The sequence below is a fragment of the Rosa rugosa genome, chromosome 1 (genome assembly GCF_958449725.1).
Source record: "Rosa rugosa chromosome 1, drRosRugo1.1, whole genome shotgun sequence".
NCBI classification, from domain to species: Eukaryota; Viridiplantae; Streptophyta; class Magnoliopsida; order Rosales; family Rosaceae; genus Rosa; species Rosa rugosa.
Window position 1 is genome coordinate 20,757,230 of NC_084820.1, and position 27,661 is coordinate 20,784,890.

The 27,661-nt window shown below is 39.8% G+C and overlaps 3 protein-coding genes and 1 long non-coding RNA gene across 8 annotated transcripts; 1 reads left to right on the forward strand and 3 right to left on the reverse strand.

The window, feature by feature from the left end:
* Positions 1 to 6,991: 6,991 nt before the first annotated feature.
* On the reverse strand, positions 6,992 to 9,467 carry LOC133727549 (uncharacterized). Its single transcript, XM_062155146.1, has 4 exons — positions 9,098 to 9,467; positions 8,502 to 8,984; positions 7,732 to 8,403; positions 6,992 to 7,644 (listed from the first exon to the last, which is right to left on the reverse strand). Exons 1-4 carry the CDS (start codon positions 9,380 to 9,382, stop codon positions 7,114 to 7,116), a joined length of 1,971 nt encoding a protein of 656 aa, XP_062011130.1. The 5' UTR covers positions 9,383 to 9,467; the 3' UTR covers positions 6,992 to 7,113.
* A 3,402-nt stretch (positions 9,468 to 12,869) lies between these two features.
* LOC133723908 (disease resistance protein At4g27190-like) lies at positions 12,870 to 15,377 on the reverse strand. The gene has a single exon (XM_062150809.1). It carries the CDS (start codon positions 15,375 to 15,377, stop codon positions 12,870 to 12,872), a length of 2,508 nt encoding a protein of 835 aa, XP_062006793.1.
* Positions 15,378 to 20,082: 4,705 nt separating this feature from the next.
* LOC133723322 (uncharacterized) lies at positions 20,083 to 21,056 on the forward strand. The gene is made up of 2 exons (XR_009852934.1): positions 20,083 to 20,475; positions 20,511 to 21,056. It is a non-coding gene; the product is annotated as an uncharacterized LOC133723322 (long non-coding RNA).
* LOC133723306 (uncharacterized) lies at positions 20,900 to 25,434 on the reverse strand. Of its 5 annotated transcripts, none has more exons than XR_009852933.1 (3): positions 22,033 to 25,427; positions 21,132 to 21,193; positions 20,900 to 21,038 (listed from the first exon to the last, which is right to left on the reverse strand). XR_009852933.1 is itself a non-coding variant. In XM_062150118.1 (3 exons), the coding sequence occupies exons 1-3, from the start codon at positions 25,108 to 25,110 to the stop codon at positions 22,131 to 22,133; spliced, it is 324 nt and encodes a 107-aa protein (XP_062006102.1). In that variant the 5' UTR covers positions 25,111 to 25,434; the 3' UTR covers positions 21,279 to 22,130. The 5 variants fall into 5 exon arrangements, 1 of the variants encoding a protein (XP_062006102.1); XR_009852931.1 differs by having other exon boundaries at positions 20,911 to 21,049; positions 21,132 to 23,137; positions 24,369 to 25,424; XR_009852930.1 differs by having other exon boundaries at positions 20,911 to 21,049; positions 21,132 to 23,201; positions 24,369 to 25,424.
* Between the last annotated feature and the right edge of the window lie 2,227 nt (positions 25,435 to 27,661).

A 27,661-nucleotide genomic window follows, 5' to 3' on the forward strand; every position in this document is an offset into this window, starting at 1 on the left:
TCCTCTGAGAATCTCAGATCTCCAATCACCAGTTCAACAACTCCAATCCTTCTAACAAAATCTCCCTCAAACACTAAACCATGTATTCCTCGATATTCACATCCTCTCACCTCATGACCCAAGAGCCACGAACTCTGCAACTAATGGAGCTCCAAACCCCGCAACAAATGGAACCACAACAACAGCAACCAACAGAGGAGGGAGGAAACACCCAAGCAGCTGGAAGTAGTGCCAACATGGATTTCTGGCGAAGCCGTACCAGATGGATTCCTACTCCAGAACAAATAAGAATCCTCAAGGATCTTTACTACGTCAAGGGATTTAAGTGCCCATCTACAGAGCACATTCACGAGATCTGCCTCCAGCTGAACCAGTATGGACATGTTGAGGGTAAGAACATTTACTTTTGGTTCCAGAACGTCAGGGCTCGAGAGAAGCAGATGAATAGGTGTAATCAGGCTGCTCCAGTGCCCATGGGAACTAGTTCTCTTGGTACTGGTGGATCCATCGATCTCAATTTTGGGTCCACTGGTTCTACTGGTGCTGGTGGATCCATCGACATCAATTTTGGGCCGGCTGGTGGATCCATTGACATCAATTTTGGGTCCACTAGTTCTACTGATGATGGTAGATCCATTGATCTCAACTTTGGTTCCACCTATTCTACTGGTAATGAAGGATTTCTTGATTTAAATTTTGTTTCATATTCTTCCTCACACTTCAACACTAATACCAGTACAACTCTTTTGGCACAACAGGAGGACAAACATCCCTGCAACAACGAGGAGGAGATCACCAGGAGGTTCAAACTCTTCCTCTGTTCCCCGTGCACGGCGAGGACGTCTTTGGTAACCTGAAGGCTACTTCCGAGGAAGGTAGCGCTTTTGGTTACTATTCTGGTGGCTCAGGCGGTTACCACAGTGGCTCAAACGTTTCTCTTGAGCTCAGCCTCAATCCATCCGGAGCTGCTGACTAGGCTTAGTATAGCATAGTCCTCGTTTTCCTTTTTTTTTTTTTTTTTTTTTTTTTTTTTTTGTAATGTAAAATCAATAAGATGGTGTGCATGTTTTCTTTTCTTTTTGTTTAACCAACAACAACACCAAGGATCGAACCTTGGTCACCCAATACTATTTTCAAAACCATAAACAACTCTACTGCACACATCTTTCATAATGATGCAATAAAAACAATCACTCAAAAAGAATCCAACAATCAATTAAGTCGCATCGAGGTCTAGCTAGTATCCTCTGAGTCAAACCAAACACAACAATTTCATCGATAGGATTAGGGATTTATAAAGCTAAACACATCCTGAGTTAGCTAGGAAAAACCCACGTCTTTAGAGTTACTCTTACAACTCTTATAGAATCTCGATAATTCCATCTATCAATTGCTTCAACAAAAACTCACCACAATTCAATCCCTAACATTTAGCGATTCAGAATTCGAATCAAACTCCATATCACATAGTAATTCACTTGAACCACCATGGATACCTAACAAAGTCACTAAAATCAATATCCGAAATTGCGTTTAACTATATCACCTAAAATCAATCACCAAAGGCACACACTCTCATCCAACATCATTCACAAGAACTGATTCTAACTCTCCCAATTAATTACACCAAAATCAACTCCCTTGCAAAACTTTAAGTGTCCCGCCTACTTAAACTTAAAAACACACAACAACTTCAAATTCACTGCAGTCCATCTCCATACTATGATCCAAAACTTAAGAAAACTAGTTCACCACACAAAGGCCACAAAATTCAATTTCATTCACTTGAACAAAACTATATTCACAAGTCACGGTCAGGTCATCAACCCATGGTGTTCAAATGAATAAATTTCAAATCCAGTTTTCCTTTTGAATCGTAACGTATCGTTCCAAAATGATGCAAGCAACATCAACCACGTATATAAGACACGTCTCGCGAACTCAATTCAAATTCCGAATCATCAAAACTACTACTAATTCCAATTCTACCAACAATCCTGATTCTGAAGGAATTATAGTACTCAACGACAACCCAAAACAATGGTCTCTCATCTCTAACCATCGAGCACAAAATAAAATTCTTGTCTCGCACCTTAAACCCTGCTTAACAACTTACAAGCACAAGGAAGAAGTAACCACAATAATTTCTTTCCTAACCTTCAACCCTACTAACAAACTCCACAAGGACATCTCATTACAAAACAAGATATTTAATCCTTGATACGTACATCCCATCCAAACGTCTGTACGTCCAACTTAAGAAGACAAAATTTATAACAATTCATACTCGTATCCACACTAGGTACGTGCATAGGTCAACATCATGCCTTCAACCAACACTTCAACATCCAAAAGGACCTCACTTCCATAAAACAAATCTCACCGACTCATCAGAGTTAAATCTAGAGGTCTCTATTCCTCGAAGATTACAACCTGCGGAAACTAAATTTATTCTAATACGAACTTAGAAGACAACTCTACCGTCCTACAGACATACACGCTGTCTAGACCCCATACTAAGACATACCCAATGATTATACCAGTACCGAAGAGTATATGATGGGGATCCGCTGCAGACGGGCCATCACTCGGGGAGTACTGATTATCACCAAATATGTACCTTACGCTCTGATACCAAACTGTCACGCCCCGAATTTTGAATAATAAATTCAAATCCGAAACATGAATAATTACAATTACAAAATCCAAATCTCGAAACTTCGAGTTCATTATTACAATTCACTCTCACAAGCAATATTGTAAAGCTCAAATGAGCATAACACACCTCACAACGTACAATTGCTGTAAAACTCTAACAATTGCTCTAACCGCACGATCACCGTCCTGGTTCTCCTGTCCTGTAGGATTACCCGCTACACAATTTGAATAGTGTACCGGGAGTTGCAACAACACAAAACCCGGTAAGCTTTTGACAGCTAGTATGAGTAAACAAGAAAGAACTGTTGATTTATTAAATTACAAGACCACCACAAACCCACGTTACTTTCTCACTCTCATATATATATATATAGACACTTATGAGTTACTCTCAATTTCCCCCATAAGGTCACTCAATATTTGGCAGACAGACTAGAGCTCTAACTGATCGTTTCCACCTACCCGGCGCGAGAGCGTGGTTCACGATTTAATACTATTCAGTTCCACCTACCCGGCGCGAGAGCGTGGTTCGCTGATAGTATGCCATGGTCACCCCGTGACCTATTGATCTCCACAGATCACAACAATTTATTGTTCCTCAACAATAAAACTCAACATCTCTCTCAATATATTGTTTCACAACAATAAACTCAATACCCCTCACAATATATTGTTTCTCAACAATAAACTCAATACCCCTCACAATATATTGTTTCACAACAATAAACTCAATACCCCTCACAATATATTGTTTCTCAACAATAAACTCAATACCCCTCACAATATATTGTTTCTCAACAATAAACTCAATACCCCTCACAATATATTGTTTCTCAACAATAAACTCAACACAACTCCAACAATACATATTATTTCACGTAATAATATATATACAGACATTCACACAGGAATGTCTAATACACCAACAATAGTTCATATGATTGCAAAATAAAGCAATTAAATATATTGGGTTCGTAATATGAACCACGTGAGGTTTACTCACCTCCAATTCCAGCTGCGTCTTCTAAAAGTCACATATCCATCTGAATCGTCCACCAACTCGATTCGTCAATCACCTAATCAGATACTATCTTGACTTAGTAAATTACTCATAAACCACACATATACTGAAATCCAACGGTCGGATTCTAATTATATGATGATCCGACGGTCGAATCTTAATTTAATGATGATCCAACGGTCAGATCCTCACGGATCGCCCTTAGGATCATCCTCCAAAATTATAATGAAGATCCAACGGTCAGATCTTCTTGAATCGTCCTTACTAACATCTTCACAAAATTATACGAAAATCCGACGGTTAGATTCTCACGAATCGCCTTCCGAATCACTATTTCACAATTATACGAAGATCCAACGGTCGGATCTTCGCCCATGACCACACAAAGTCATCGGGACAGTCATACGATCAACATATCTAAATTTGAAGTAAAACCGATGGTCAGATCTTCGCAGATCGTAAACTTAAGATAAAACGTAAAAACGTTAAATAGTAACGTAAAAACGTAAATCCACTATTTATCAACTTTTTCTAACCTAACCTTGTAATATATCAAAACGCTCGTATGGATGCGTAGAACATAGCCTAGATAATAAAAATTCAAAATATGGTCGAATGCGCTGCCACAAGCGGTGGTCAGTGGGCGGTCAACGCGGCGGTCAACGCCGGTCAACCACCTCAGATGGCAAAGTGACCAACTACAAACTGGTTCAAAATGAAAGGGTGATCGACTTCCATACCTGGAGCTAAGTCTGGTTTGGCCTAGATCGTCCTAGATCAAGCTTGGAAGTCGGATTAATCCTGTGCGTCCGATCAGATTTCAGATTAAATCAGGGACGTCGAAAAAGTCAAACCATGATCTAGCGTTCTATACACAAAATCGTGATGAAAGGCTTACATGGGGATGATCAGGGGGAAGAGGAGATCACGAAAATGGGAACGATCGGCCCATGCAACGCCGGAATCGGGGATTTCCGGCCTGGTCGGGTTTGCATGGCTGGGGTGTCTTCGATCTCCATCTGGGGGCAACGGCGGGGCAAGGCGGTGGCAGGGAGCGGCTGGACGGCTCGAGGCGACCTCGGGGAGGGCCGGGTCGTGGCCGGAGGACGAGCGACGGCGCCGCTGGCGTCGGGTCGGGTCGGCGGGTCGGCAAGGGTGGGAGGGTTTTGCGCGAGAGAGAGAGAGAGAGGGGGGGACTATTCCGCAAAAATCAGATTTTTTTCGTCCTTAATGAAAAAAATCAGATATTTTTCCTATTTATAGAAAATTCCCAATTTTCAAATATTCATAACTTAATCATACGAACTCCGAATATTACGTTCCACATATGCACGAGATCGTATCGACGAGCTCTACAACTTTCATGAAGGAAGTTTTCCGAAATTCCATACGTATAAAAAGTCAATTTTTGAGACGCTCCTAAATACGTACGATTTCGAAATAAAATCGTTCAAACTAATTCCACCACTTCTCCAAGCCTCGTACTCGCTCCCACTATCGTGAAATCATTTCTAAAAAACAACGGAATTTAATTTGGATTTTTCGGGTATTACACATGGTGTCAAGCTCTCCACCACCCCCAGTGCTGGCCTTCATGGGGCACTAAGTGAACTTGTCCCGGGCACCCGTGGGGGGCCTAGGGGAACGGGTATGTGTCGTCAGAAGGGGGCGGCATATGTTTCCACAAGTCAGGATGTCTCGTGGATGGTATTGGCCGAAAGGCCGATATTGCGGGTCGACGTCGGGGACGAGGTTCGAATGAGGGCGATCCTTATGCCATCGGCGTTAGACAAACATGTGGGCTTACGGAAGATATGTCGGGACCCCGTGGTGCTCATTGGCCACGGAGCAAGCGACATGGGCATGTGTTAGGGTTCGACGTTGCCCAAAGCAAAGTGATGCCAGCAAGCACGGGAGGGGCGACCCTGTGTTAGACTGAAGGAAGCTTAAGAGGGGCATCAAGGATGAGTTGCTCACTCGAGCGGTGTGCCAACAAGCAAGACGACATACCCTCTTGGGGGATTGGCCTATGGGCTAGAATATGCCTTGGAGCCATGACAGTCATCAAGAAGAGAACATGGTAGCCTTGTTAGATGGGAAAGGCCACAAGGCCTCGATGGCTTGTCAAGTTGGTACTGAAGGCTTGAGTAGACGGGCAAGTGTTACCCATGAGCTGAGTGGACTGTCTAGGTGATGCCCATGAGGCAAAGTATGAGGGCCGGTGTTGCCCAAGAGCCAAGTGGGTTGCATAAGAGATACTCACGAGGCAAGATACGACGACAGGTGGTGTCCACAAGACGAAGTGAGCGGGCATGTGCTGTCAAGTAAGGTGCGTAAGTGATGCGCACAAGGTTAAAGTATGCGGGCCTAGGTTGCCCTTGAGCTGAAGACTGAGTGGGTCGCATAAGTGATGCCCACGAGGTGAAATATGTAAGACATGTGTTGTCTTAGAGCTGAGTGGGTGGTGCGAGAGATGCCCACGAAGTGAGGAAGGTGTGCAAGCCACTAATGAATGACTCAAGGAAGAAATGTGAATGCCAACTTAGTCTCGATACACAACCATGCTGCTTGCTATCGACATGCGGGATGCATGCGGGTCAGTAATGGGCTGGCGCAAGCTGGGATGACACGAAAGCCTATCGATTGGGCGAGTGTCTTGGAAGACAACCATGACACAAGGAAGCGATCGGTTAGTCACAGGATGTGAGCCTCAGGTGTGAGTAGCTTTTGTTGGTAAACCTCAACAAGTAAGAGGATGATGTCGAAGAGGGTCCAGTTGACAAGAGAAGCACACAGAAAGAAAAAGAAAAATGGAGTATCAGTGAAGTAAGGAAGATAGGCTGGCCTCGGTTCAGAGGAACCTTGGTGCTTCACGGGCTAATTCCGCTGCGTATAAAGTCGGCCCGTGACACTAATGGCTTTATTATTAATGAACAATTCTTAGGTTCACCCCTATGGTGAATAAGCAAATTCACCCTCTCTTGCGATTAACGCATAATAACTTTATAATTTTGTAATCCAACCATTTATGTTGTATACGTAATATAAAGATTAGCTCTGTAAAAAATCAATCAAATTGAAGACCTTTTTGTTATTCATTTCTATGAAATACATGGACGGTTCATCATAGTAGTAATAAGTGTTATTAGAACCATCCATTTGTTTGATTCAATTAGATAATTAAACGATTTCCGATTCGATTGATTTTTTATAGAGATGATCTTTACAGAATAATTTAAGATATAGACCGTTGGATTATAAATTTATTAAGTAAAAATATGTTAATCGACAACGGGGGTGAATATACTCGTTTATCCTAGGGGTGAACCTAAGAATTGTTCATTATTAATTGACCAAAGGATAAATTTACGGTGAACAAAATTGCTATACAAAAATTCAACAAGGGCTGCACTGCTGCACTACGATCTTGAAAGTTAACTTCCTGAAGGGTCAGATAATCGTTTAGCTCTCACAAGATCAGCAAGCTTTTGCTCTGTATCTCTCCTCTCTGCTTCTTTGGCACTTAATTCTTTCTGCAGACGCCTTAATTCATTCTGCAAACCTCCTATGTCTTCATCAAGCTTAATAGCTATGCTTTGCAACCGTGATTCCGTTTGTACACCATCAAGTTGTTTCAATTGAAGCTGGTTGCCTACATCTGCATTCAAAGGTTCAGTGAGGCTCTCTTCCCTGCCAAAATCAGCCTCCCAAGTATTGGTGACAATGTGCTTGTGCTTTAGGTCCATAGCTTCAGCATGATTCATGTTGTGCGAATTAATAGGAGTTTCTTGAACCACAGCTTCAACTCCACCATGTTCACTTTCAGCAATGCCTGGCCGTAGAGGCCCGTCTTTTTTCGGCTCAGTTTTAAGGCTGTCATCATGGAGTTCTCGTAGATTAAACCCGACATGTTGAGCTCCTTCAGAGGCGTTTGGGGAAGGCTGTTTCTGATTTGTTATCAAGGCCTACAAGAAGAGAAACTAATTTGAGTAATTTCTATTATCAAAGCTGCATGTTTTGAAAAAAGCCATTAGGAAATAGGTTTCCTTTACCTCTTCTTTGGGATGTGACTTTTGTACATCTAGATGCATATTGGGAACAATTTCTTCTAGTACCCCATCGGAGGAAATCTTCAGCTCGAAAGAGCACCATTTTACCTCTAAAGTTTCCAAGGTTTCTGGGACCTTCACCCTGCAATTTCTTGGGCAAAAGCGTTCCAAACTTACTAAATCAGTAAGTTCCAAATGTTGCAACCGGCTGAAAACAATCGTACACTCACTTGTATCTTCTTCCATTCCTTCGCTTGTGAAGACTTCTTTCATTTTTTTACACTCATCAACTTTCAATTTTTTGAGTCTCACTAAACTTTGAGCAACCGTATAAGTTGCCAAATATTGCAATCGCCAGCAAAAGGTTACTTCTAAAATTGTTAGATTCTTGAAGGATATTGCAGAGAACTCTAGATTATTCAATCCACAAAACTTCACCTCTAGAATTTCCAACTTTGGAAAATCTGGGCCAGCTGGTTCGGCGGTGTCCCAGACACGCATAGGCTTCTTCACTCCATGCAGCCTCAAAGTTCTTAAATATAGAAGGGATCCCCCATCTGGATGTCTACTACTGATCACAGAGAAGAGAGCTTTCGCGCACAAAACTGATGGGGCAGGTCGGCTGTGCCAATTGTCCATACAGACGGTCAAATCTTCTAGGTTGGGGAATGAGGTCTGAAAACTTATCAATGTGTATATTATATATGTTAGAACGTCTGAGTATGGCAAGCATTAGATACAGTTGGCTCATGTATATTGCATAAGTGACTTACCGTATTGATCAGAACAGAAGATTGTTTAACTGGAATAGACTGACTGCCCGAGTCATGTGTTTCCTCAGTAAGGCCTGAAAATTCCGGTGTAAAAATATTCACCTGCTGACAATCAAACACTAATGTTTTGAGGTGTGGCCAACTGAAAGCAGGCATACTTGGATAGAATCTCTTAAGTTGGGATAGACTTTTAAGTTCCAAACACTCTAGCTTTGGGAAGAAGTTATCGTGGTTTTGTATTTCTTGTCCCTCTTCCTTGGCAACTATTTCCTCCACTACACAGTCCTCCACTGTCAACTTTTGTAGCTCCTGAAAAGCTCCAGCTATTATCGAGTCTGGAAGAATGCTTTTAAGACTATTGCATCGTTTAACTGTAACGTCCCTGATTTTGCAAAAAGAGTTTCGAGCAAGTTGGGTGTGCCACATTGTTGTCAGCTTAGGTAAGCCATTGATGGTCAATATCTCCAACCTTGGAAACCCTACCTGCATGCACATCCATTTAGAGGAAATCGTAATTGAGAAACTGTTGTTGTCTTCATAAGTGACTGTTGAAAATATATGATGAAAGAAATATAAACATATATGGTATAGTTCACCTTCTCGTCAAAAAGAAAATACGGAGCAGCACTCTCATGATTAGAGATGAAAGTCTCCAACTTAGTGCACTTCTCTAGTTGCAATCTCTCCAGAGATGCAAATTCAACGTAACCTCCTAAGCAGAATCTAGTGAGATGAGGAAGATCACTTAGCTCCAATTTCTCCAACTTAGGAAACATGTTATCCTTGTTTTCTTCACTGTATTCTTTTGTCGATACTATCTCTTCCATGATTTGACATTCTGATATTACAAGATGTTTGAGTTGTACAAAACTTCTTGCCATAGAAGGTGACAATAAGAAACTTGAACCATCACATCGGTGAACAGTGAAGCTTATTAAGTTCCGCAACAGAACCTTGCAGTGCACATTTGCTAATACAAGCTCATCCATCTATTAAGTACAGAGAAACAATAGTTTAATTCACCTTTTTTTGTAAAAAGAAAGTAATTTACAATCGTCTCGATCAATATTTTGTTTTGAGCCCCTCTTCACATTATTTGTGCATTGCAACATATATACACTCAAACAGTCAAAGACTCAAAGATTCTAGTACAGAGTCTCAAGTTTAGTACACTCAACTACGAATATTATTATAAAATTTAAAAATAATAAATTTCCCCTTGATAGGTACTGTCACGCTCCGAATTTTAAATACAATTAAAATCCGAAACATGAATTATACAACTTAATAGAATAAACGTCCTGAATTTTTTTCTCACAAACAACCACACTTCACACCTCTCAATATTACAATAAATCAAATCCTCAAGTTAATTATTACAACACACTCTCACCAAATCAAATTGTAAGGCTCAATGAGCTTAACTCACCTCACTATTACAAATGCTGTAAAACTATAACAAATACTCTAACCCGCTCGATCACCACCCTGATTCTCCTGACCTGCAGGATTACCCGCTACACCGTTTGAATAGTGTACCGGGATTGCAACAATACAAACCCGGTAAGCTTTTTGCAAAGCTCGTATGAGTAAATGAAAGGATTGCACGATTTAAAGTAACACAATCAACTCAAGCACATTTTAATTTTGTTTTGCATAAGAATTGAAGTGTACAACATCACTTCAAGCATCAATCAACTCACATCTCATCATAACTACTCAATAATAAACAACTTCTTACTCAATATATACTCACAGGCTTATGATTTATTTATATAAATCATCCCATGCAGTATATTATACTTACAGGCTTATGATTAATTATATTAATCACCCCATTCAGTATATCATACTTACAGGCTTATGATTAATTATATTAATCACCTCATTCAGTATGTCATGTCATACCCAAGGGCATATGATAACTCGTTTATCCCCCAAGCAGTATGACGGCAGACAGACTAGAGCTCTAACTGTATCGTAAAGTGTCACCTGGGCCAAGGTTCACCTTACGAATGACTGCTTTTCTCAATTCACTCGACTCCTTATTTAATTCATCTCAACGACTCAACTATCGCACTTTACTCAATTACCCATTATCATAGACAACACAACATCTAAGATAAATCACATATTCCAAGGGTAATGCTCAAAATATAACTCAGTAAATCACACCATCCAATATATATTCCACGTAAATATATATATACGTAGTCACCCACACAAGAGTGACCACTAATACCAACTATAGTTCACATGCAATAAAATCTAGAAATTCATTTTTATAGTTTAAACACATTTTACTTACCTATGGACCGTAGTCGATCAAGTCCATATAATTTAAAACAAATATTTATTTTCGTAAAACAATTTCCACAATTTCTCAATTAAATAAAATCACCGAATTTCGGTTCGTGAATGAACCATGTGCGATTTACTCACCTCGATATTCCCGCTGCGTCTTCAATTCAACACAATACACACCGAAATCGCTCACCCAAGGAAGACCGTTAATCACCTAATCACACATGACCTTAACTTAGCCAATAACTCAAAAACATACTCAAACAACAATCCAACGGTCGGATCGAAATTAAATGATGATCCAACGGTCGGATCCTCACGGATCGCCTTTAGGATCACCCTCCAAAAATCATCACGAAGATCCAACGGTCGGATCTTCCTGAATCGTCCTTACTAACATCTTCACAAATTTATACGAAAATCCGACGGACGGATTCTCACGAATCGCCTCCCTAATCACTGTTTTGCATTTATACGAAGATCCAACGGTCGGATCTTCGCCCATGACCACACAAAGCCACTGGGACAGTCATAAGATCATCATATCAAAACTACAAGTCCATCTGACGGTCCTAACTTCACAGATCACAAATCTAACGATCGAAATCGCTCTAAACTTAAAAAATTCATAACTTAATCATACGATATCCAAAAATTGCGTATAATATATCAAAATGATCGTATTGAAATATAGAATCTGAAAATGTACAGAAACTATATTTTTGACCCCCGGAGGTGGCCGGAAAGGGCCGCCGGAGTTAGTGGCAGAGCCGCCGCCGACCACCACCAATGGTGTCGGGGCCGGGCTGCTCTTCTTCCTCTCATCATGCTTAACAACTTTCATAACTACCATGTAAGCTGAAAATGACCGGAAGTGGTTGAAATTACCTAAAACAGTCGAGGTGGCCGGAATTTTTTTCCAGAAACCGGCGAGAATTTGCAGAAGTCGGCGAAGCTCCGATCAACGTAAAAATGTCCTCCTTTCGCTTCGATTCCTTGAGGAGACTTGTTCAGAACTTAAAGACGAACGCACTGGTTCAAGAATCACTCAAAACGAAGCTCTACAGCTCGAGATATCTTGATCGAAAGCGTCGGTGGCCGGAAAATTTCCAGAATCCGGCGAGCTTGAATTCCGACGTAAAAACTTCAATTTCTCGCTTCGATCCCTTCTGAAGAGTTGTTAAGAAACTCAAGGAGAACTCACTGGATCAAGAATCACTCAAAACAAAGCTCTACAACTCGAGATATCGAGCTCCACAGTCCAGTTTCGATCTAGGTCGGGTTGAGCTTCCAGTCGCCACCACAAGCCACGCCGACGTGCAAGGTTACTTCTGGGAGCTTCAGGAAGTTGAGGCGAGCTCGTGGATGAAGTTTGGTGAGGATTGATGGCCGGTAGCTTGAGATATCAAGCTTGGAACCAAAATGAGCTCAAACCGGCCTCGTGTTCCACCGTCGTGTACGGTTCAAGAGCCGGCGAAAGGCTACCACCGGCAGCTGCGCAAGGAAGAAGTGAAGGCGTGGGACGTGGTCTAGGGTCGATCGATGGCCTATGGAGCGAGAACGAGCTTGGAGAAGTTTGCTCTGTTCTTGGATGCTTTCGGACGAGAGAGAGTGAGAGAGAGGTCGATAGAGAAATGAAAAAAAGAAACAGAATGATGGCTCTCCGACAAGAGGAGGACCGTTACAGCTAAAGGGAGGGGTGAGAAAACTAAAGGAAGGGTGAAATGTTTGTCTTTGATTCTTTCACGAGATGGTATTATTCCTCTATCGAGGTTCGTATTATTCCTCCGACGAGTTTCGTACAATTCCTCTAACGAGGTTATTACAGGTACAATGTCCTTTTCTAGGAAGAATGTCAAACAAATATAAAATAAAATCTATTTTGCAGTTTAGTTATGAATTAACGGCATACAATTAATCAAATTGGAATGAGAGGAAAATGATAGATGCAATCTCTTACTATTTTATTTTCTCAAGACTACTGCAAAAAGAATGACAAAAAAAAAAAAAAAAGTAAAGAACATAACAATTAATAGATAATAAGATGTACCATAATCAAACTCATCAAACTGTCAGCAGAGAACGTACCTCCCTGTTAATGGGATATCTTATATCAACATAGTTTTGGACTTGCAAATGTTTCAAACACTCCAAATACTGGAAGTCTTGAGTAACTAATTCATCGAGCATCTCATTGACACCCTCCGTTCCATCCAAGGACAAGTCTTCTGTTCTCTTCAGCAACAATTTTAGTCCTGTATCCAATCCTTCGGTGCTGGTAGTGGGCTTGAGTTTTAGTGTGTTGAGTGTAGTCTCAACCATTAGTAGGGTCTTTCGAGTATATCTCTCAACCCACACGTCCCCAATAAAAACATTGAATCTTTCTAACTTGCGGGAGAACAAGTTTGCTGGAAGAATGTCAGCATTCAGAATATGTATCTGTAATACGGATAACTGAGACAAATACTTCAGCTCAGAAAGGCTTGCGTTGCTTCTTTTAGCTTCAGCCTCCCACTTGTTAAAGCTGTTTCTCATTCTCAAGTCTTCTAGTCTCTCCAAGCTTGATATGACATTGGGTGAAATAACTTCAAGTTCAGAGCAATCAGATAAATCCAACAACCGAAGACGAGTCAAATGCCCTATTTCTTTAGTCAATTGTTTGACACTGGACTGAGAAAAGCTGAGAATTTCCAAGTTACTTAGCTGCCCAACTAAAGCAACGTCTCCCAAGGTGCATTGATTTAAAAATAAGGCATGCATATTCTTCAGGAACTGAAGAGATGAAGGTAGTGACAGCAGATGCAGTCTGGTTAAATCCAACATTTTGAGTTCCTGAATCTCCCTAAAAAAGTTGGATGGCATCTCCACCAAGTTATCACCTTTACCGTGCAAATAAAGCATTTTTAATTTGGGGTGTATCCTAGTTACTTCAGAAAGCACGGGAACTGTACTGGATTGTGGAGATATCATACTGCACTTTTTGAAGAAATCCTTATCTAGCCATTCTTTTAACTCATAGTCACCCCCATCTTCAGCCGATGATAAGATGTGTCCATCTCGGAATGCAATCTGGTTAGCAACATCACGTACAAGGTCATGCATTCTGACAGATCTGTTATCATCATCACTGTCTGTCAGTAGATAAAAATCCTTGAGTTTTTCAACCGATGATTGAAATGCATCTTTTGCTTGCTCCATTGTGTATGCCTTACTGAAGAGGCCCAAACCCATACTAAATTTCAACAAGGCTGGCAAATAAATATCTTTTCCCCATATTGCAAATCCACATAGCAAGAACAACTGCTTCACTTCCTCATCATTCAATTGTTTGTAACTCCACTCTATCCCCAAGTGTGGGTCTCGTGTGATCCTGTGATCTGTAATATTAAACTCTTCAAGGCATCCCAAAGCATTTTCCCATGAAGTTAAAGTAGATATTCTCTTCAAAGTGCTTGCAACTATGACAATTAATATGGGCAAACGTCTACATCTATCAGCAACTTGATTTGCTACATTTCGTATATCAACTGCTTCTTTAACATCATCACCTATCATCTTCTCAAATAGGAACCTAGCCTCTTTGTTATCTAAAGGGCCGAGCTCGAAGTACTGCATTATTGTATCTAAAGGGCCGAGCTCGAAGTACCGCATTATTGTATCAGAGGAGGTTGTTTTAGATGTCAGCAATATCTTACAATTAGGAACACTTGGGAGTCCCAGAGCTTCCAAGTCAATTTGTTCCCAAACATCATCCAGAATCACAAGAATCTTCTTGTCTAGTATCCTGGCACGTAGACGACTTGCTCTTCCATCTAAATTCTCATCCTCAAGAATCTTCATATCTAACTGACGAACAATCTTGCTCTGAATTACTTCCAGGTCTGGATTTTTCTTGACATCTAATAGGATAACCACATTATCAAATAACTTTTTATCTTCTCTAGCTTGCCTATAAACTTCTTTGGCAAGTAGAGTTTTACCCACACCTGTAGGTCCACACACCCCGATCCTGCGGGCACTAGAATTCTTCAGTTCACCCATGATTTCCTCAACAGTTGACGTCCTTGATGGAAAAGCCTGGTACTCCCCGGTGGATACACCCCACTTCTCAAGCCAAATTTCAACTGTGGAAAGTGTGTCCCGGAGATGAACAACCTCCATTATCAATTTTGTTGATTTCCTGCCCAGCCGATAACTGTACTTCAGATTAGGACAAAACCCATGGAGACATTTCAGATCTACTTGGCTTTCACCTCTCAAAAGTTCGTCTGTCACTGCAGCGACCCGCGCCGCTCTTGTTAGGCAATACTGCAAACGCCATGCAACTAGTTCGCCTCTTCTAATAGCCTCATCAACCTCATGTTCTAACGACTCTCTGGCAGCTTTTAACTCTTCCGCTCGGCCTTGCAGTGTTTGAAGGTTGTTTTTGCAGTGAATTACATAACCCACTTGGCGTCCCACCCAGTGTATGGGTTCAATTATTGTTTTTTTTCCCAATGTTTTAAAACGCTGCGTAACCCGAGGTGGAATCTCAGAAGACCTAAAAGCCGGCAAGTGTACGAGCCGAACCATTCGGCGTAAGCCTTGCATCATAATAAATTAAGTATATATTAAAGAAAAAAACTAATAAAACATGTGTGTAGAAAAAATAACAACTAATTATGTATATAGAAAAATAAGTGTTTGTATTGTAGTGTGCCACTAATTACATTAAGATCATGTTTGGTTCGCGGAAAGTAAGCATCAGAAAATGAAATTTGTTCATTTCCTGCGTTTGGGATGCAAAAGTAAAGGAAATCATTTCCTGAAGGAAGTGAAAATAAGAAGGAAAGTGGTTCCTTTCAAACCACAAAGGAATCATTTTTCCCCTTTCTTTCTTTGCATTTATTACTTAAATACACACCCCTAATCACTTAGTACACATCCCTATTATTTTATATTTCAAATTAGATTTTATAGGTAGGTTAAATGACCAAAACAGACATCTATGCATTAGAAGAAGAAAAAAATAGTCATATTTTCCTTATATTATTCTATTTATGTATAAATAGTTAGATAAACACAACAAATTTCTATACATGGCCTCCCAATTTAATACAAGAATAAAGTTAGAAACTATCTAATTTTATTTTTCCTTAAATAAATTGTAATTAAATGAGGTTAGAAACCATAATATTTAGAATTTCAAAATCAATGGCATTAAATATTTTTAAAACATATCGCTTTACTCCCATTTTTTAGTTAATTTCCTTTTTTTTTTTTTCTAAGAGTTATGATTAATCAATTTATTTTCTAATATAAAACATCACAGGTGAAAAAACTTGTAATTGTTAATTTATTTGGCCCCTCTAATGACAACTTTTTAGTTCTGCCACTATGGAGAAACTACTGGTATAGTTTTGGTTGAATGTTCAACTCATAATTTTATACTTGATTAACATGGTGTTTAGTGGATGAGAGTCAAATAACACAAAACCTATTTATATGCATCTATTTAAAAGGAACAATAATAAATCTTTATGGATTTCTCAATAACTAACACAAGTAATCAATATGGTCATTTACAAAACGTCAATATACCAGCATATACTAATCATATTAAATAGTAACCTTAATGTAGTCAAAAAGTAGGATATTTCATGATTTTTGAGATTAAGGGTATTTTAGATACTTTGGGTTGTGTATTTAGTAAAATATTAGAACGAAAAATTAAACGGGTGGTGTATTAAGTATGGAGTGTGTATTAAGTAATTAGGGGTGTGTATTTAAAACTTCTCTTACTTAAAACATATTATTTTATTATATTATTTACAAACTTTTTAACAACTTTCTTGATAACTCACTACTAAGATCAAAGTCATGGATTCGAGTCACCATGGGGGTAGGAGTGAAATCCTTTGATCCTATTTAAAATAAGAAAAAAAACAACTTTCCTGATAACTTTCCTTACGTTACCAAACATCGGAATGAAAAGCTGTTGGAAAATTTCATTTATTTTTCATAGGAAAGACAAAAGAATTATTTTTCTTTCCCTGAACCAAACGAGACCTAACGTATATAAAGTATTTAGGAAAGGTGGAAGACCAATAGATAAGGATAAAGGGGTCTTGACCGATAGCCCCATTTTAAGATAAAACACTCCCAATCACCCCACCAACAAATTAATATTCTCATTCACCCCATTTAAAGACGAAATGTCAATTTTGGATTTTAATAATTAAGAAATTACAAAACATGCCACTCATCACTCTCCCTAAAGTACTCTGACCCCAAGCAAAGCCCGAGATCCATCTCCATCACCGGAAAGCTGAAGATCGCCGCGAAGACGGGACCGCTCCGGTGCAGTCACCGCCGGGGAAGAGGGACAGCCTGAAGGGACCTTTTCACCCGGGCTTCAACGCGCACAACACCACAAGCCCTGCCGTCTCCGTCAACCCGTACCCATGGCTTCCACGCATCATGCACCTCCTCAATTCCTCTGCTGGAGGTCCCCGTCGCCGACGACGAGAATAAGGAGTTTTTCGATGTGCGAAGGTCCGGCAATTCCAAGGCTGGAACCAAGGTCAGTCATTCCCTTTTCAATTTGAGGGAGGCATGCATGTACCTTGAGCTTTGCTCTCTCACGAATAAGAGTGAGGGAAGCATCTGTCACCCGGTTCTGAGACGAAAACCCAACAAAATTTTCTGAGATGATTATTGACATTTCTGAGACGAAACTAGAGTCAGTGAGGCAAAGAAAGCGTGAAGGTTTGAGCTTTTTGGTTTGGCTGATGTGTTTGTGCAGTGGTTTCACTTTCCCATGTAGATTGTAATGTAATATATTATTGAATTACAATGGTGATTTGCCGAGTCACATGGCAATCATTCTAATGTTGGAGAAAGGTACAAATCCTTGACTTGGGTGGTCTTGGTCGCGCTCTTGACTTGGGTGCCCAAAGCAGTTGTTTTTTTTTTTTTTTTTTTAAGTAATGGGGCAGACAGAAAGTGAAATTTTTTTTTTTGAATGTCTATTGGGGGCAGTAGACGTCTATTGGGGGGCAATAGGCGCTTTTCAATTAATATAATCTCTTCGTTTTTTTCTTTAATCAAAGTTTTATTTGTCTAATTTTAGGAATATAAATTCTCATTTCAGCTACCCAAAGTTCTATTGGAGGGCAATAGACGTCTATTGGGGGGCAATACATGGCCAATAGTCGTCTATTGGGGGGCAATAGACGTTTTGAATTGATGTAATTTCCTCATTTTTTTTCTTTAATCAAAGTTTTATTTGTGTAGTTTTAGGAAGATTAATTACCATTTTGGTAATCTAAACGTCTATTGGGGGGCAATAGACGTCTACTGGGGGGCAATACATGACTGATAGTCGTCTATTGGAGGGCAATACATGGCTGATAGTCGTCTATTGGGGGCCAATAGACGTCTATTGGGGGGCAATAGACGTCTATTGGGGGGCAATAGACGTCTATTGGGGGGCAATAGACGTCTATTGCCCCTCTATTAGGGGGCAATAGATGTCTATTAGGGGCAAAAAAAACTTTCCGGTGAGATTTTCAGCAATTTCCGGTGGGCGGCAGCCGGTGACCGGAATCCGGCGACCGGTGACCGGATTCCGGCGGCCGGTGACGGGCTCCGGCGAAGTCTCCTATAGTTTCTCTCTCTTCCATTTTCTCTCTCTCTCTCTAAGTAACAAAGGGGTGAGGGGTAAAATGGTATTAAAAAAAAATTAAAAACAAAAAAAAAATCTTAATGGGGTATTAGGGAAGACTCCCTTAGAGTGTATTGGGTAAGAGGGAATTAAAAAAACTTAATGGGGTGAGGGAGAAAAAAAATCCCTAGAAATGGGGTAAATGGACAAAACCCCAAGGATAAACCATAATAACCTTTCACAAAAACATAGTAATCTTTCAGATGTAATTTGGTCATTAATAGGAGCTTAATCAAATAAATCTGTATTACTTGATTGTATATATGAAGAGATATTATAAAATCTGCACCAAAGCTGCTTCTCAATGTTCTCAATCAATTAATTAAGTCATCTTATGCTGTTCTGACGGGCACAACTCGATCATAAGCTCTCTCTCTCTCTCTCTCTCCGGTTCTATCCCTTTTTCTTTTTTTCTTTTTTTCTTTTGGGCGTACGCCTCCATCATGTTTTTCACAACTCTCGGCGTTTTTCACGCCTTGAAGTACGCATTTTGCCCCTCTACACCTTGTGATGAAATCTGATGCAAAATATATACAAAATAACGTTTTTTGCGCCCCAGGCGTAGCCTAAAGCGCGCTTTTTAAAACACCGAACCCGACAATGCCTATAGGTAGGCCTGTAAGAAGTTCCATGCCTGTTGACTCCTATCAAGCAAATCATGAGATTCAACTCCAACGGAAAAAAAAAAAAAAAAAAAGGGAAATCTAAAGGCAATACTTATATTTAGTTTCTTGCTTTTTCCAATTTAGTAAGTAGATCAAATGAACAATCAAACTACAAGTTCGATGATGCAACGAAACAAATTAACTACAAGCCGACCGGCCTACAACAAATCTGGATGTTAAAGTAACAACAGAGAGTTTTAGAATGAGAATTAATAAGCTTGAACAAGTAAAAACAGAGAGTTGTAATGCATTACACGAAAAAATCAAGCACACATGAAGGAGAGAACCAGAGATTAAGAATGTAGTAAATGGTCTAAATGTAAATATCAGGAAACAAAGCCTCTTTTGCTGTGGGATTATATTTGGGTAGTAACAAAAATTAGGTACTGATAAGAGCAAATGAAATTAAAGGACGTACCTAATTATATGCCTCGTTCGAGAAGAAAATGATATCAGAATAGAAACAAAAACAACAAGGGAAAGTAGTCTTTCAGTTTATGATATATCAAACGGTAAAGAGCTATTTCTCAGTTTCTCTGGAGCTTGGGCATCTTGAATTCTAGATCGAATAGTATAGCACAATGGACGAGAAAGCAGCTCTCTGTTATCAAACAAAAAGTTCAGGGGTTCAGGGTTTAGATTTGTGTAAAGAGAATCGAAGATAGACCGTCAACCAAGCCAAGTAGAAGTGTCAACCAAGTCAAGTATAAGTGTATCAACATGAAGACACGTGTAAACAATACAAAAAAAGGCTCAGAAAGACTAGTCACTAACTGGCCTAAGGAAAACGTTAGTCTAAACAAAAGTGAGGATAGAGAACCAGTCTCAGCAATCTCTGTTTCCTTCATTATTTTGTCAATCTTGATTTCTTTCTTCACCGTTTCATCTTACCCTGAATCAAATCAAACCTAACATACTTAGATCAGAATCATACTTTTCTTTATGTGCTGGGTATTAATCATACTTTTCTTTAGGAGCAAGCTAACAGCCACTCAACTCCGTTAACCTTTAGAAAAAAATCAAGTGACAATACAATACCGTAGAAAGCACGGATCCATAACAAAAATTGGTTGATTTCTCTTCATTATGCTAGAATAGTGAGTAATGCCTTCACGACCTTATCATATTCTCTACTTACATCTCAGCTCAAACCTAGGTAAAATGTTTGAGCTGATCTTTCTCCATTCGTTTACTCTGCTCTTGTAAACGATACAAATAAATATAGATTACATCGGGAAAAAGCAAAGGGCTGGCCTGGTCAATTCCCCTAGTGCTAACTACTGCTATTAATTAATCTGAGGTTGGTTAATCGTCAAAAAAAAAAATTAATCTGAGGTTGGTTGACTTCCTGCGATGTCTACTTCTGTCAGTACACAAAATTGTGGAATTTCCTCCGCCTTCTGAGTCCTCTGTACGGCCTTTCATATCTCCATCAAAGTTTGGAAACAAAAGGAAGGTGTCACCACGTCTGATGAACGCCTGAATTGGCTGTACGGATTTGTTCCTACTTGACCAAATATGTAATCAGAGAAATCTTCATTGCTGGAGGAGTCCGTGGAGCTCACGGTGCTACAAGAACTTGCATCCGAGGAGCTGAAAATCGATGAACTCTCACTTGATGAATCCATAGCAGGAGCTCTGTACATGGAATGAGATCTCCAATCATCTGGATCTAATGATTGATAGCTTGAACCATCAAAATTCATCCTGTCCATTCTCTACTAGACTTTGGTTGTCCTGCGGAACTATTCATACTTGGAACCGTGTATCTCAACTTGGATTTGCTAAGACTTGAAGGGACTGCTTCCGAGTTCCTTCTATAGGATGTCCCAGCATGAGAAAGGGCGTTACTTCCTAACAAGACTGGGGGTCGCCTAGAAACATAAAAAACATAAGGTATTTGTGCCAAAACAAGGGTAGATATATGCTGTAAACTGGAATCATCAACCATATTACCTTGCATAAAGAAGCATGTATGCGCCTTCAGATAAGACCCTCTTTAATTCCACGGGTTCAACCTACAAGAGCATATGTTTATAAATACAATAAAAAAACATATAAGCTAACAATCATCATTCTTCAAATCCTCCCCCCCCCCCCCCCCCCAATAATCAGGTTAGAAATTATCAACACAAGTTCATCCACATAGATGATAACTAGAAGCTTCCATCTGGGCTCGCACCGCCCAAATGTTGGAGTTATGCTTTCCCACACTAATATGATAATCAACTTCAGGCAACTATGGATTCGAACAGTGAAAGTTTTCCACAAAACAATGACATAAGGTTGAGCCCAACGACAAAATCAGAAATGGACAGAGAACATACCGAGCTGCCGTCAATCTTGAACCAGTTCCCTTGACTATTCTTTACATAACATATATAATGGCCTGAATATGCAGCATTCAGAATATCCAAGAGAACAATGACCGCATAAAGATTGTACAAAGGAGATTTATAACTTATATCACTTTTCAACTCCAAGGAAGAAAACTAGGAAATCTAAAGGCAATACTTATATTTAACTTTTTCTGATTCAGTAAGTAGACCAAATGAACAATCAAACTAAAAGTTCGATGATACAACGAAACAAATTAACTGCAAGCAGCCGGCCGGCCTACAACAGATCTGGAGGAATAATAGCTTAATTAAAGTAACAACAGAGTTTTTAAATGGGAATTAATAAGCTTGACGTAAGTAAAAGCAGAGAGCTGTAATAACTTGCACAAGAAAATCATTTAAGCACACATGAAATAGAGCAACCAAAGACTAAGAATTTAGTAAATGTTGATATCAGGAGTAACAAATCCTGTTTTGCAGTGGATGATATTAGAGTACTAACAAAAACAATGACGTACCTTGTATGCCTCGTTTGAAAGAAAATGATATCAGAACAGAAACTAAAACAATGAGGGAAAGTACTCTCTTTCAGTATCGAAGGATGAAGAGCTGTTTCTCAGTTTCTCTTGAGCTTTGGCAACTTGAATTCTAGATCGAATAATGGAGCACAATAATGGATGAGAAAGCAACTCTACATTATTGAAGGAAAAGGAGAGGACCATATTGGATTACGTGCTCATCTACTGTAATATGAACTAATGTATTATTGAGGAGAGAGAAACGACCTCAGCAATCTCTTTTTTTTCTTTTTTGATCCCGAAAGACTTTCATTGCAAAAACACTTCAGAGAGACAGACAACTAAAGCAAAAGTTTATAAAAAAGCTGGCGCACCAGCGAAAGCAACTAGACACTAGAAAGGTGAGTAGGGAAGCCCGTCATTTCGAAGTACAGAAAGTATAGAGGTCAGCAATCTCTAGTTAGTTCTCTCTACTTCACTACATTTTTTTCGGAATTAGATTCTCTGTTATGAACTTATATGCTAGAATCTGCGTGTAGAAGATTGACACATCATCTTGAGCCAATCCAGCTAAAATTAAAAGTCTAACAGCCTCAACATTCTCATGTAACCACTAGATTGGCACGCCTCCCTCCTTCTCAGTTAAACCATAAGAATAGCAAAGCATTTTAAGGTGTTTATAATTCTTCCGACATATAAAAGTTGGAAGAGAAAGAAATGAACATAAAGAGCAATTGACTCAATAAGACTTGAGATTAAATTTATTTTTTATTTTCCCAAAACTGAGGCACCTTTGCCTATAGACACTTGAGAAGGAATGGACAATTTTTTTAAATCATGCAAATTTGTAAGTTGTTTTGTCATGTGATCCGTAGATCCTAAGTGTATAATACAATAATTATGCATAGCATTAACATTAAGAGGAATTGAGAAGCAGTTTAGCTACCTGACACTTCTTCACATGGAACACAATCAGTTTCTGCAACAAAGCCAGCAAACTTTCCAAAGAGTGCAGTGTGGTTTTCATTCCTAGCCATAATTGTTTCCTCGCACCTACCATGCATCTGCTTCTTGTTGAGATAGGCAGCAAACTCATTAATTAAAGCTGCAAGATTTGCAGTAGAATTCATCATTCCCTCAATAGAAGGAGCAGCTGCAAGATTTGCTCTCTGTGGAGGATTGTTACAGCTCTTATAAGCGTTGAGAATCGGTCAATAGGTGAAGTTGAAAAACACAAATAAGCACAGCATACCAAGAGAAACAACCATAGAGATACGGGCACAAGAACACAGATTTAAGGTGGTCCAGCAAAACAATCTTCTACTATATTTATAATGGATACACAATCATACCAAGCCTCAAACAGACTTGATGAACAACCAGAAAGAATAAGAAAACAAGACTCTCTCTTCTCTTCCTATCTCTCTTCTTTGCCCTCTCTCACTCTCTAACTCCAAGAATGGAATACACTTTGCTCTCCGTATCTGTTATGCAAAACCAAGAGCAGAACCCCTCCTTATATAGCCGTAAGGATATTAGCTTTCTTCACTAGGAAAGGAAACCTATTCCTATTGGTGGTAGGCAATTATGCCTTCCCCTTCTCTATAATCAACAAGGATTACAGGTAATCCTACATCAATAAGGATCTTCCTTCCTTATTGGAACTCCATTCATCAGCAGGAATCCAAAACCTACTGGGTAAACATTTTTCATACTCTAAGATAATAGTCTTAAGAAAAAACTCATGGGCTGGAATTTAAATGTCTTACTTTCTTTTGAACTTTCAACATGAATAGATCAGCCAGAAGCCTGGATACAACTGACACCAAAAAAAAACTCCAGAACAGTGACCATAGGAAATGGAGGGAACCACTCAATTTGCAGGTAAACTTATATGTGAAGAGAATGGGGTTAAAAAAAAAAAAAAAACTCCAGAACAGTGACCATAGGAAATGGAGGGAACCATTCAATTTGCAGGTAAACTTATATGTGAAGAGAATGGGGTTTCATTCAACCTCTTACGCTACAATGCACCAAAATATAACTTAAGAGGAACTGAATCAATCCTAGTCACCTATGCATAAATTTGTAATTAACTTGTACTTATGGCAAGCAGAAGTCGATAATTGTGTCATAACATGTGTCTCTGACAAGATTTAACAATTTTTTTTTTAAAATAGCGCTTCAAAAGCAGTTACCATACCAGCGAGAAAGCAATCAAGCCCTTGAAAGCTCTCCCAAAATAAGGAAGGTGAAATAAAAAAAATGAACAAACAAATGTTCTGAAGACATAGAAACCAAATAACTGTAATAAACACATCGGTTCAAAAACTTACAAGTCCTACAAGGCTTTCAATTCATTTTAGTTGCAGCAGAGCAAACAGCAAGCTCTTTCCCCTACAATGATGTGTGTGAGTGAGAGAGAAAGAGAGAGAGAGTCACTCTCACAAGAACCCTTATGCAACAGCGCTGATACTAACAATGGTAGAAGACAAGAGAAACCGATAACAGAGTAATGTAAAGAGAGGCTCTTGGAACCTAAGGCTCTACTTGGATGGAGTGATTCCAAAACATAAGGATTTAGGTACATTATAAGGTTAAGTTGCTTGATTCCATACATCTTAACTTTTGCATTGAAAGAAAACAAGAAAACAAGTGGATTTCAAACGACTCTTACTTCAAATATATGGCATCCAGTATTACAACAAATACATTTTACTTAATGTTGTATAGCTTTTCTAACAAATGTAGCTTTGTCGGCAAATCCATATTGCTTTTTAAAGTCAATCCATCCAGATGGAACCTTAATTTCTCAGTTTTCAATTAATCAAAGTCAAGCATGCATGAATGTCCATTAATTTCTCAGTTTACCAATCCTACAAGACCAGGATCTAACATAATCTATGCCCAGGATCTAACATACTAGATAGAAAGTTCACAACTTTCATAATCTATGCCCAAAATTGAAATCACAGAGAAGCTACAAACTGATAAAGAACAAATTAGAACCCGAGTGAGTGTCGATGATCTTGGCTCGGCCCTCATCGTCTTCCGCCGGAAAGTACCAAAACACTTCATTTTACCAAAACACAAAATACCAAATTTTTCAATTGAGGGGCTGAGAGGAGCAGCGGACGTTGAAGTGAGCGAAGGGCGTCGTTGTAAGCTTGGCGGTGCAAGTGCTCCGACTCGAGGATGACGCCGTCGCAGTCGAAATTCAAGGCTTGGAGAGCGGCAGAAGAGGAAGAAGCTAAGAGCCTAAGAGTGAGATGAGAGAGGTCGTCGTGTGGAGGTGGAGACATTTCTTGGGCTTTCGGAAGTGAAGGCGGGAGAGTAGAAAGAGAGTCATGGCTGGGTTGGGTTTTTCATTTTTGTGGATTTCAATCCTCGAATGAAATTAATATGTAACTAATCCAAATTTGTTTATTTGTAGGAAATAGACACAATTTTAAAAGAAAATGGCGTGATGTCGAAGCAAAGTGAGAAAATTCGAGAAAATGTTTCACTTTACTAATGAATTTTTGGGTAATGAAGCCTTGATATTGATCCGTCTAATTCGTTAACTTAATCCCCTCAATAAATCACTCACCATAATTCGCTTGCTAATTTTTCATCAGCTCTCTAGATCTTTAGTTAAAGATCGAGATATACAAAAGCAACACCTTAATCTACTGAGAGATCTCCTTCAAGATCAATGGAGATTTATCCAGATTTGCTCACCTAAGGGACAGTTTATAAGGGACTGTGAGGGACAAGTGTATCTCAACCACATGTATTAAATATAAAAACAGAAATTATAACAACTGTTTCTGTGTGAGAATACGGAACGGGAACTAAGTATGGATCATGATGGGGAGAGAGAGAGAGAGAGAAAGACACAAGCATGTATAGTGGTTCACCTTGCCCTTGAGGCAAGGCTGCGTCCACTTAGAGAATTCACTATGAGTGAGGCCATGTAGCTTTTGTAGTATACAAGTATGGGGATCATGGATCCCACCCCCTTCCAAGAAGGGGAGGACTTCCTCTTATAGCTAAAAGAAGTCTCATTCTATTCTATATTTCCGATGTGGGACAACAATACACATATTGCTTCTCTTGAAGCCTTTTGGAGAGCATGGGAGAGTGGCCTCCTGGCAAGATATAGGCCGACCTCCACTATAGCAACGTAGCTCGGGTATCGGTCTACCGGATGCATGTCGTAGGCGGGACTAACCATGTCGCGGGGGCCACCTACGAGGTTGTTGCTTATGCTTGGCGGTATGTGATATAGGCGGTATGTACAAGTCCCCCAAGTCCCCGAGTAAGACGCGCTTCTTGGTTGGGGAGTTTAAATATGATGCCGCCAAGTATGAGTGACGACCTTGTTGAACGCCATACCCATACTAGTCCCCGAACTCTATAAGCAAGAAGGGACTCTTCGGGTAGGTTGGTGCCACGGGGCCTCATCATTGGGCTAGTACCTGCAAATAGGATGAGAGTATACAAAAAGCATATTGATTGCGCTAGGGCAATCTAAGTGACACTTGAGTCAAATGCATCAAGGTGCACAAATGTTTATATGAGATGCTGTTACACATTGTGTGTATGCACGTATTATGTAGTGTTGACATACGACGTTTAAGTCTAGAATGTATGTGGTTGTGAAAGTATAACAAAGTGCATATGATGCATAGATGTGTGATGAACACGATGACGCGTACATAATGATATGTATATGTTGTATGCATATGATGCACATGTGTTAGGACCAGGAGTGTTATTACTCGCCAAGTCCCCCAAGTCACGTAGTTAGTGCTTAGGTTACGCTCGAGGATGCCCGTGAGGCTGAGCATAGAGCTCCGATATCGGAGTAACTATCAGCCATACTAGCAAGACTATGGCGTGACCATGATAATCCTACAAGTATAGGTTAGAGGAAGGAATTCTAACTAACTTAACCCGAACGTATAAGCCATAACTCGATTGTTTGGCTTATGCGCGACGGGAGTGTAAGAGTTGAGCTCGCTCATATTGAGCGAGTGATAAGTTGTGTGAGTTTTGTCCTATGGTCTTATTAATGGGATGCAAAAGGAATTTGATTGTTGCGATCAACAATAGGTGAAAAAATCAATATTTCCATTAATAAACCAGAACATGAAACTCACACGTACCATTAAGGCACAAGCGTGATGTTTGCAATGATAGTCCCCGTTCGGGTGCTACCTCCACTTGTGATAAGTGGTATGAATAAGTCCCCCAAGTGTAGAGAACGTTCAGGAGGTGAGATGACTCAAAAGCAAGGGACTGGACCTTGGCTTACCCCCTGGGTACCGCTGTCACGCCCCGAATTTCGAATAAAGATATTCAAATCCGAAACACGATAATTAAACCAACTCTTAAAATTACAAGAAACTTTTTCAAATAAATCTGAGTAACAACAACAAGTGTTTACAAAAATCCAGCGAATGGATATACAAATGTAAACGCTCACTAGGAGCATACCAAAAAAAATAGCAGTACGCTAACAAAATGGGTTATGAACCTAGCGCTGCCTGTACTCCTCGCCTCGATCTCAGCCCTGGTGATCCTGACCTGCCGGAACAACCGCTACACCATAGAATAGTGCACAGGGAATGAACAAAACAAACCC

Excerpts from the sequence above, each read along its gene's own strand:
- LOC133723306 (XM_062150118.1), bottom strand. The coding sequence starts at position 25,110 with ATGAAGTGTTTTGGTACTTTCCGGCGGAAGACGATGAGGGCCGAGCCA. Across the intron at positions 23,202-25,041 it reads GATCATCGACACTCACTCGG|AGAGCAAATCTTGCAGCTGC; the intron begins GTTCTAATTTGT and ends AATCCTCCACAG. Across the intron at positions 22,163-22,978 it reads TCCATGTGAAGAAGTGTCAG|AATTCAAGTTGCCAAAGCTC; the intron begins GTAGCTAAACTG and ends TATTCGATCTAG.
- LOC133723908 (XM_062150809.1), bottom strand. The coding sequence starts at position 15,377 with ATGGTTCGGCTCGTACACTTGCCGGCTTTTAGGTCTTCTGAGATTCCA.
- LOC133727549 (XM_062155146.1), bottom strand. The coding sequence starts at position 9,382 with ATGGCAAGAAGTTTTGTACAACTCAAACATCTTGTAATATCAGAATGT. Across the intron at positions 8,404-8,501 it reads CTTCTGTTCTGATCAATACG|ACCTCATTCCCCAACCTAGA; the intron begins GTAAGTCACTTA and ends ATAAGTTTTCAG. Across the intron at positions 7,645-7,731 it reads AGTCACATCCCAAAGAAGAG|GCCTTGATAACAAATCAGAA; the intron begins GTAAAGGAAACC and ends CTCTTCTTGTAG.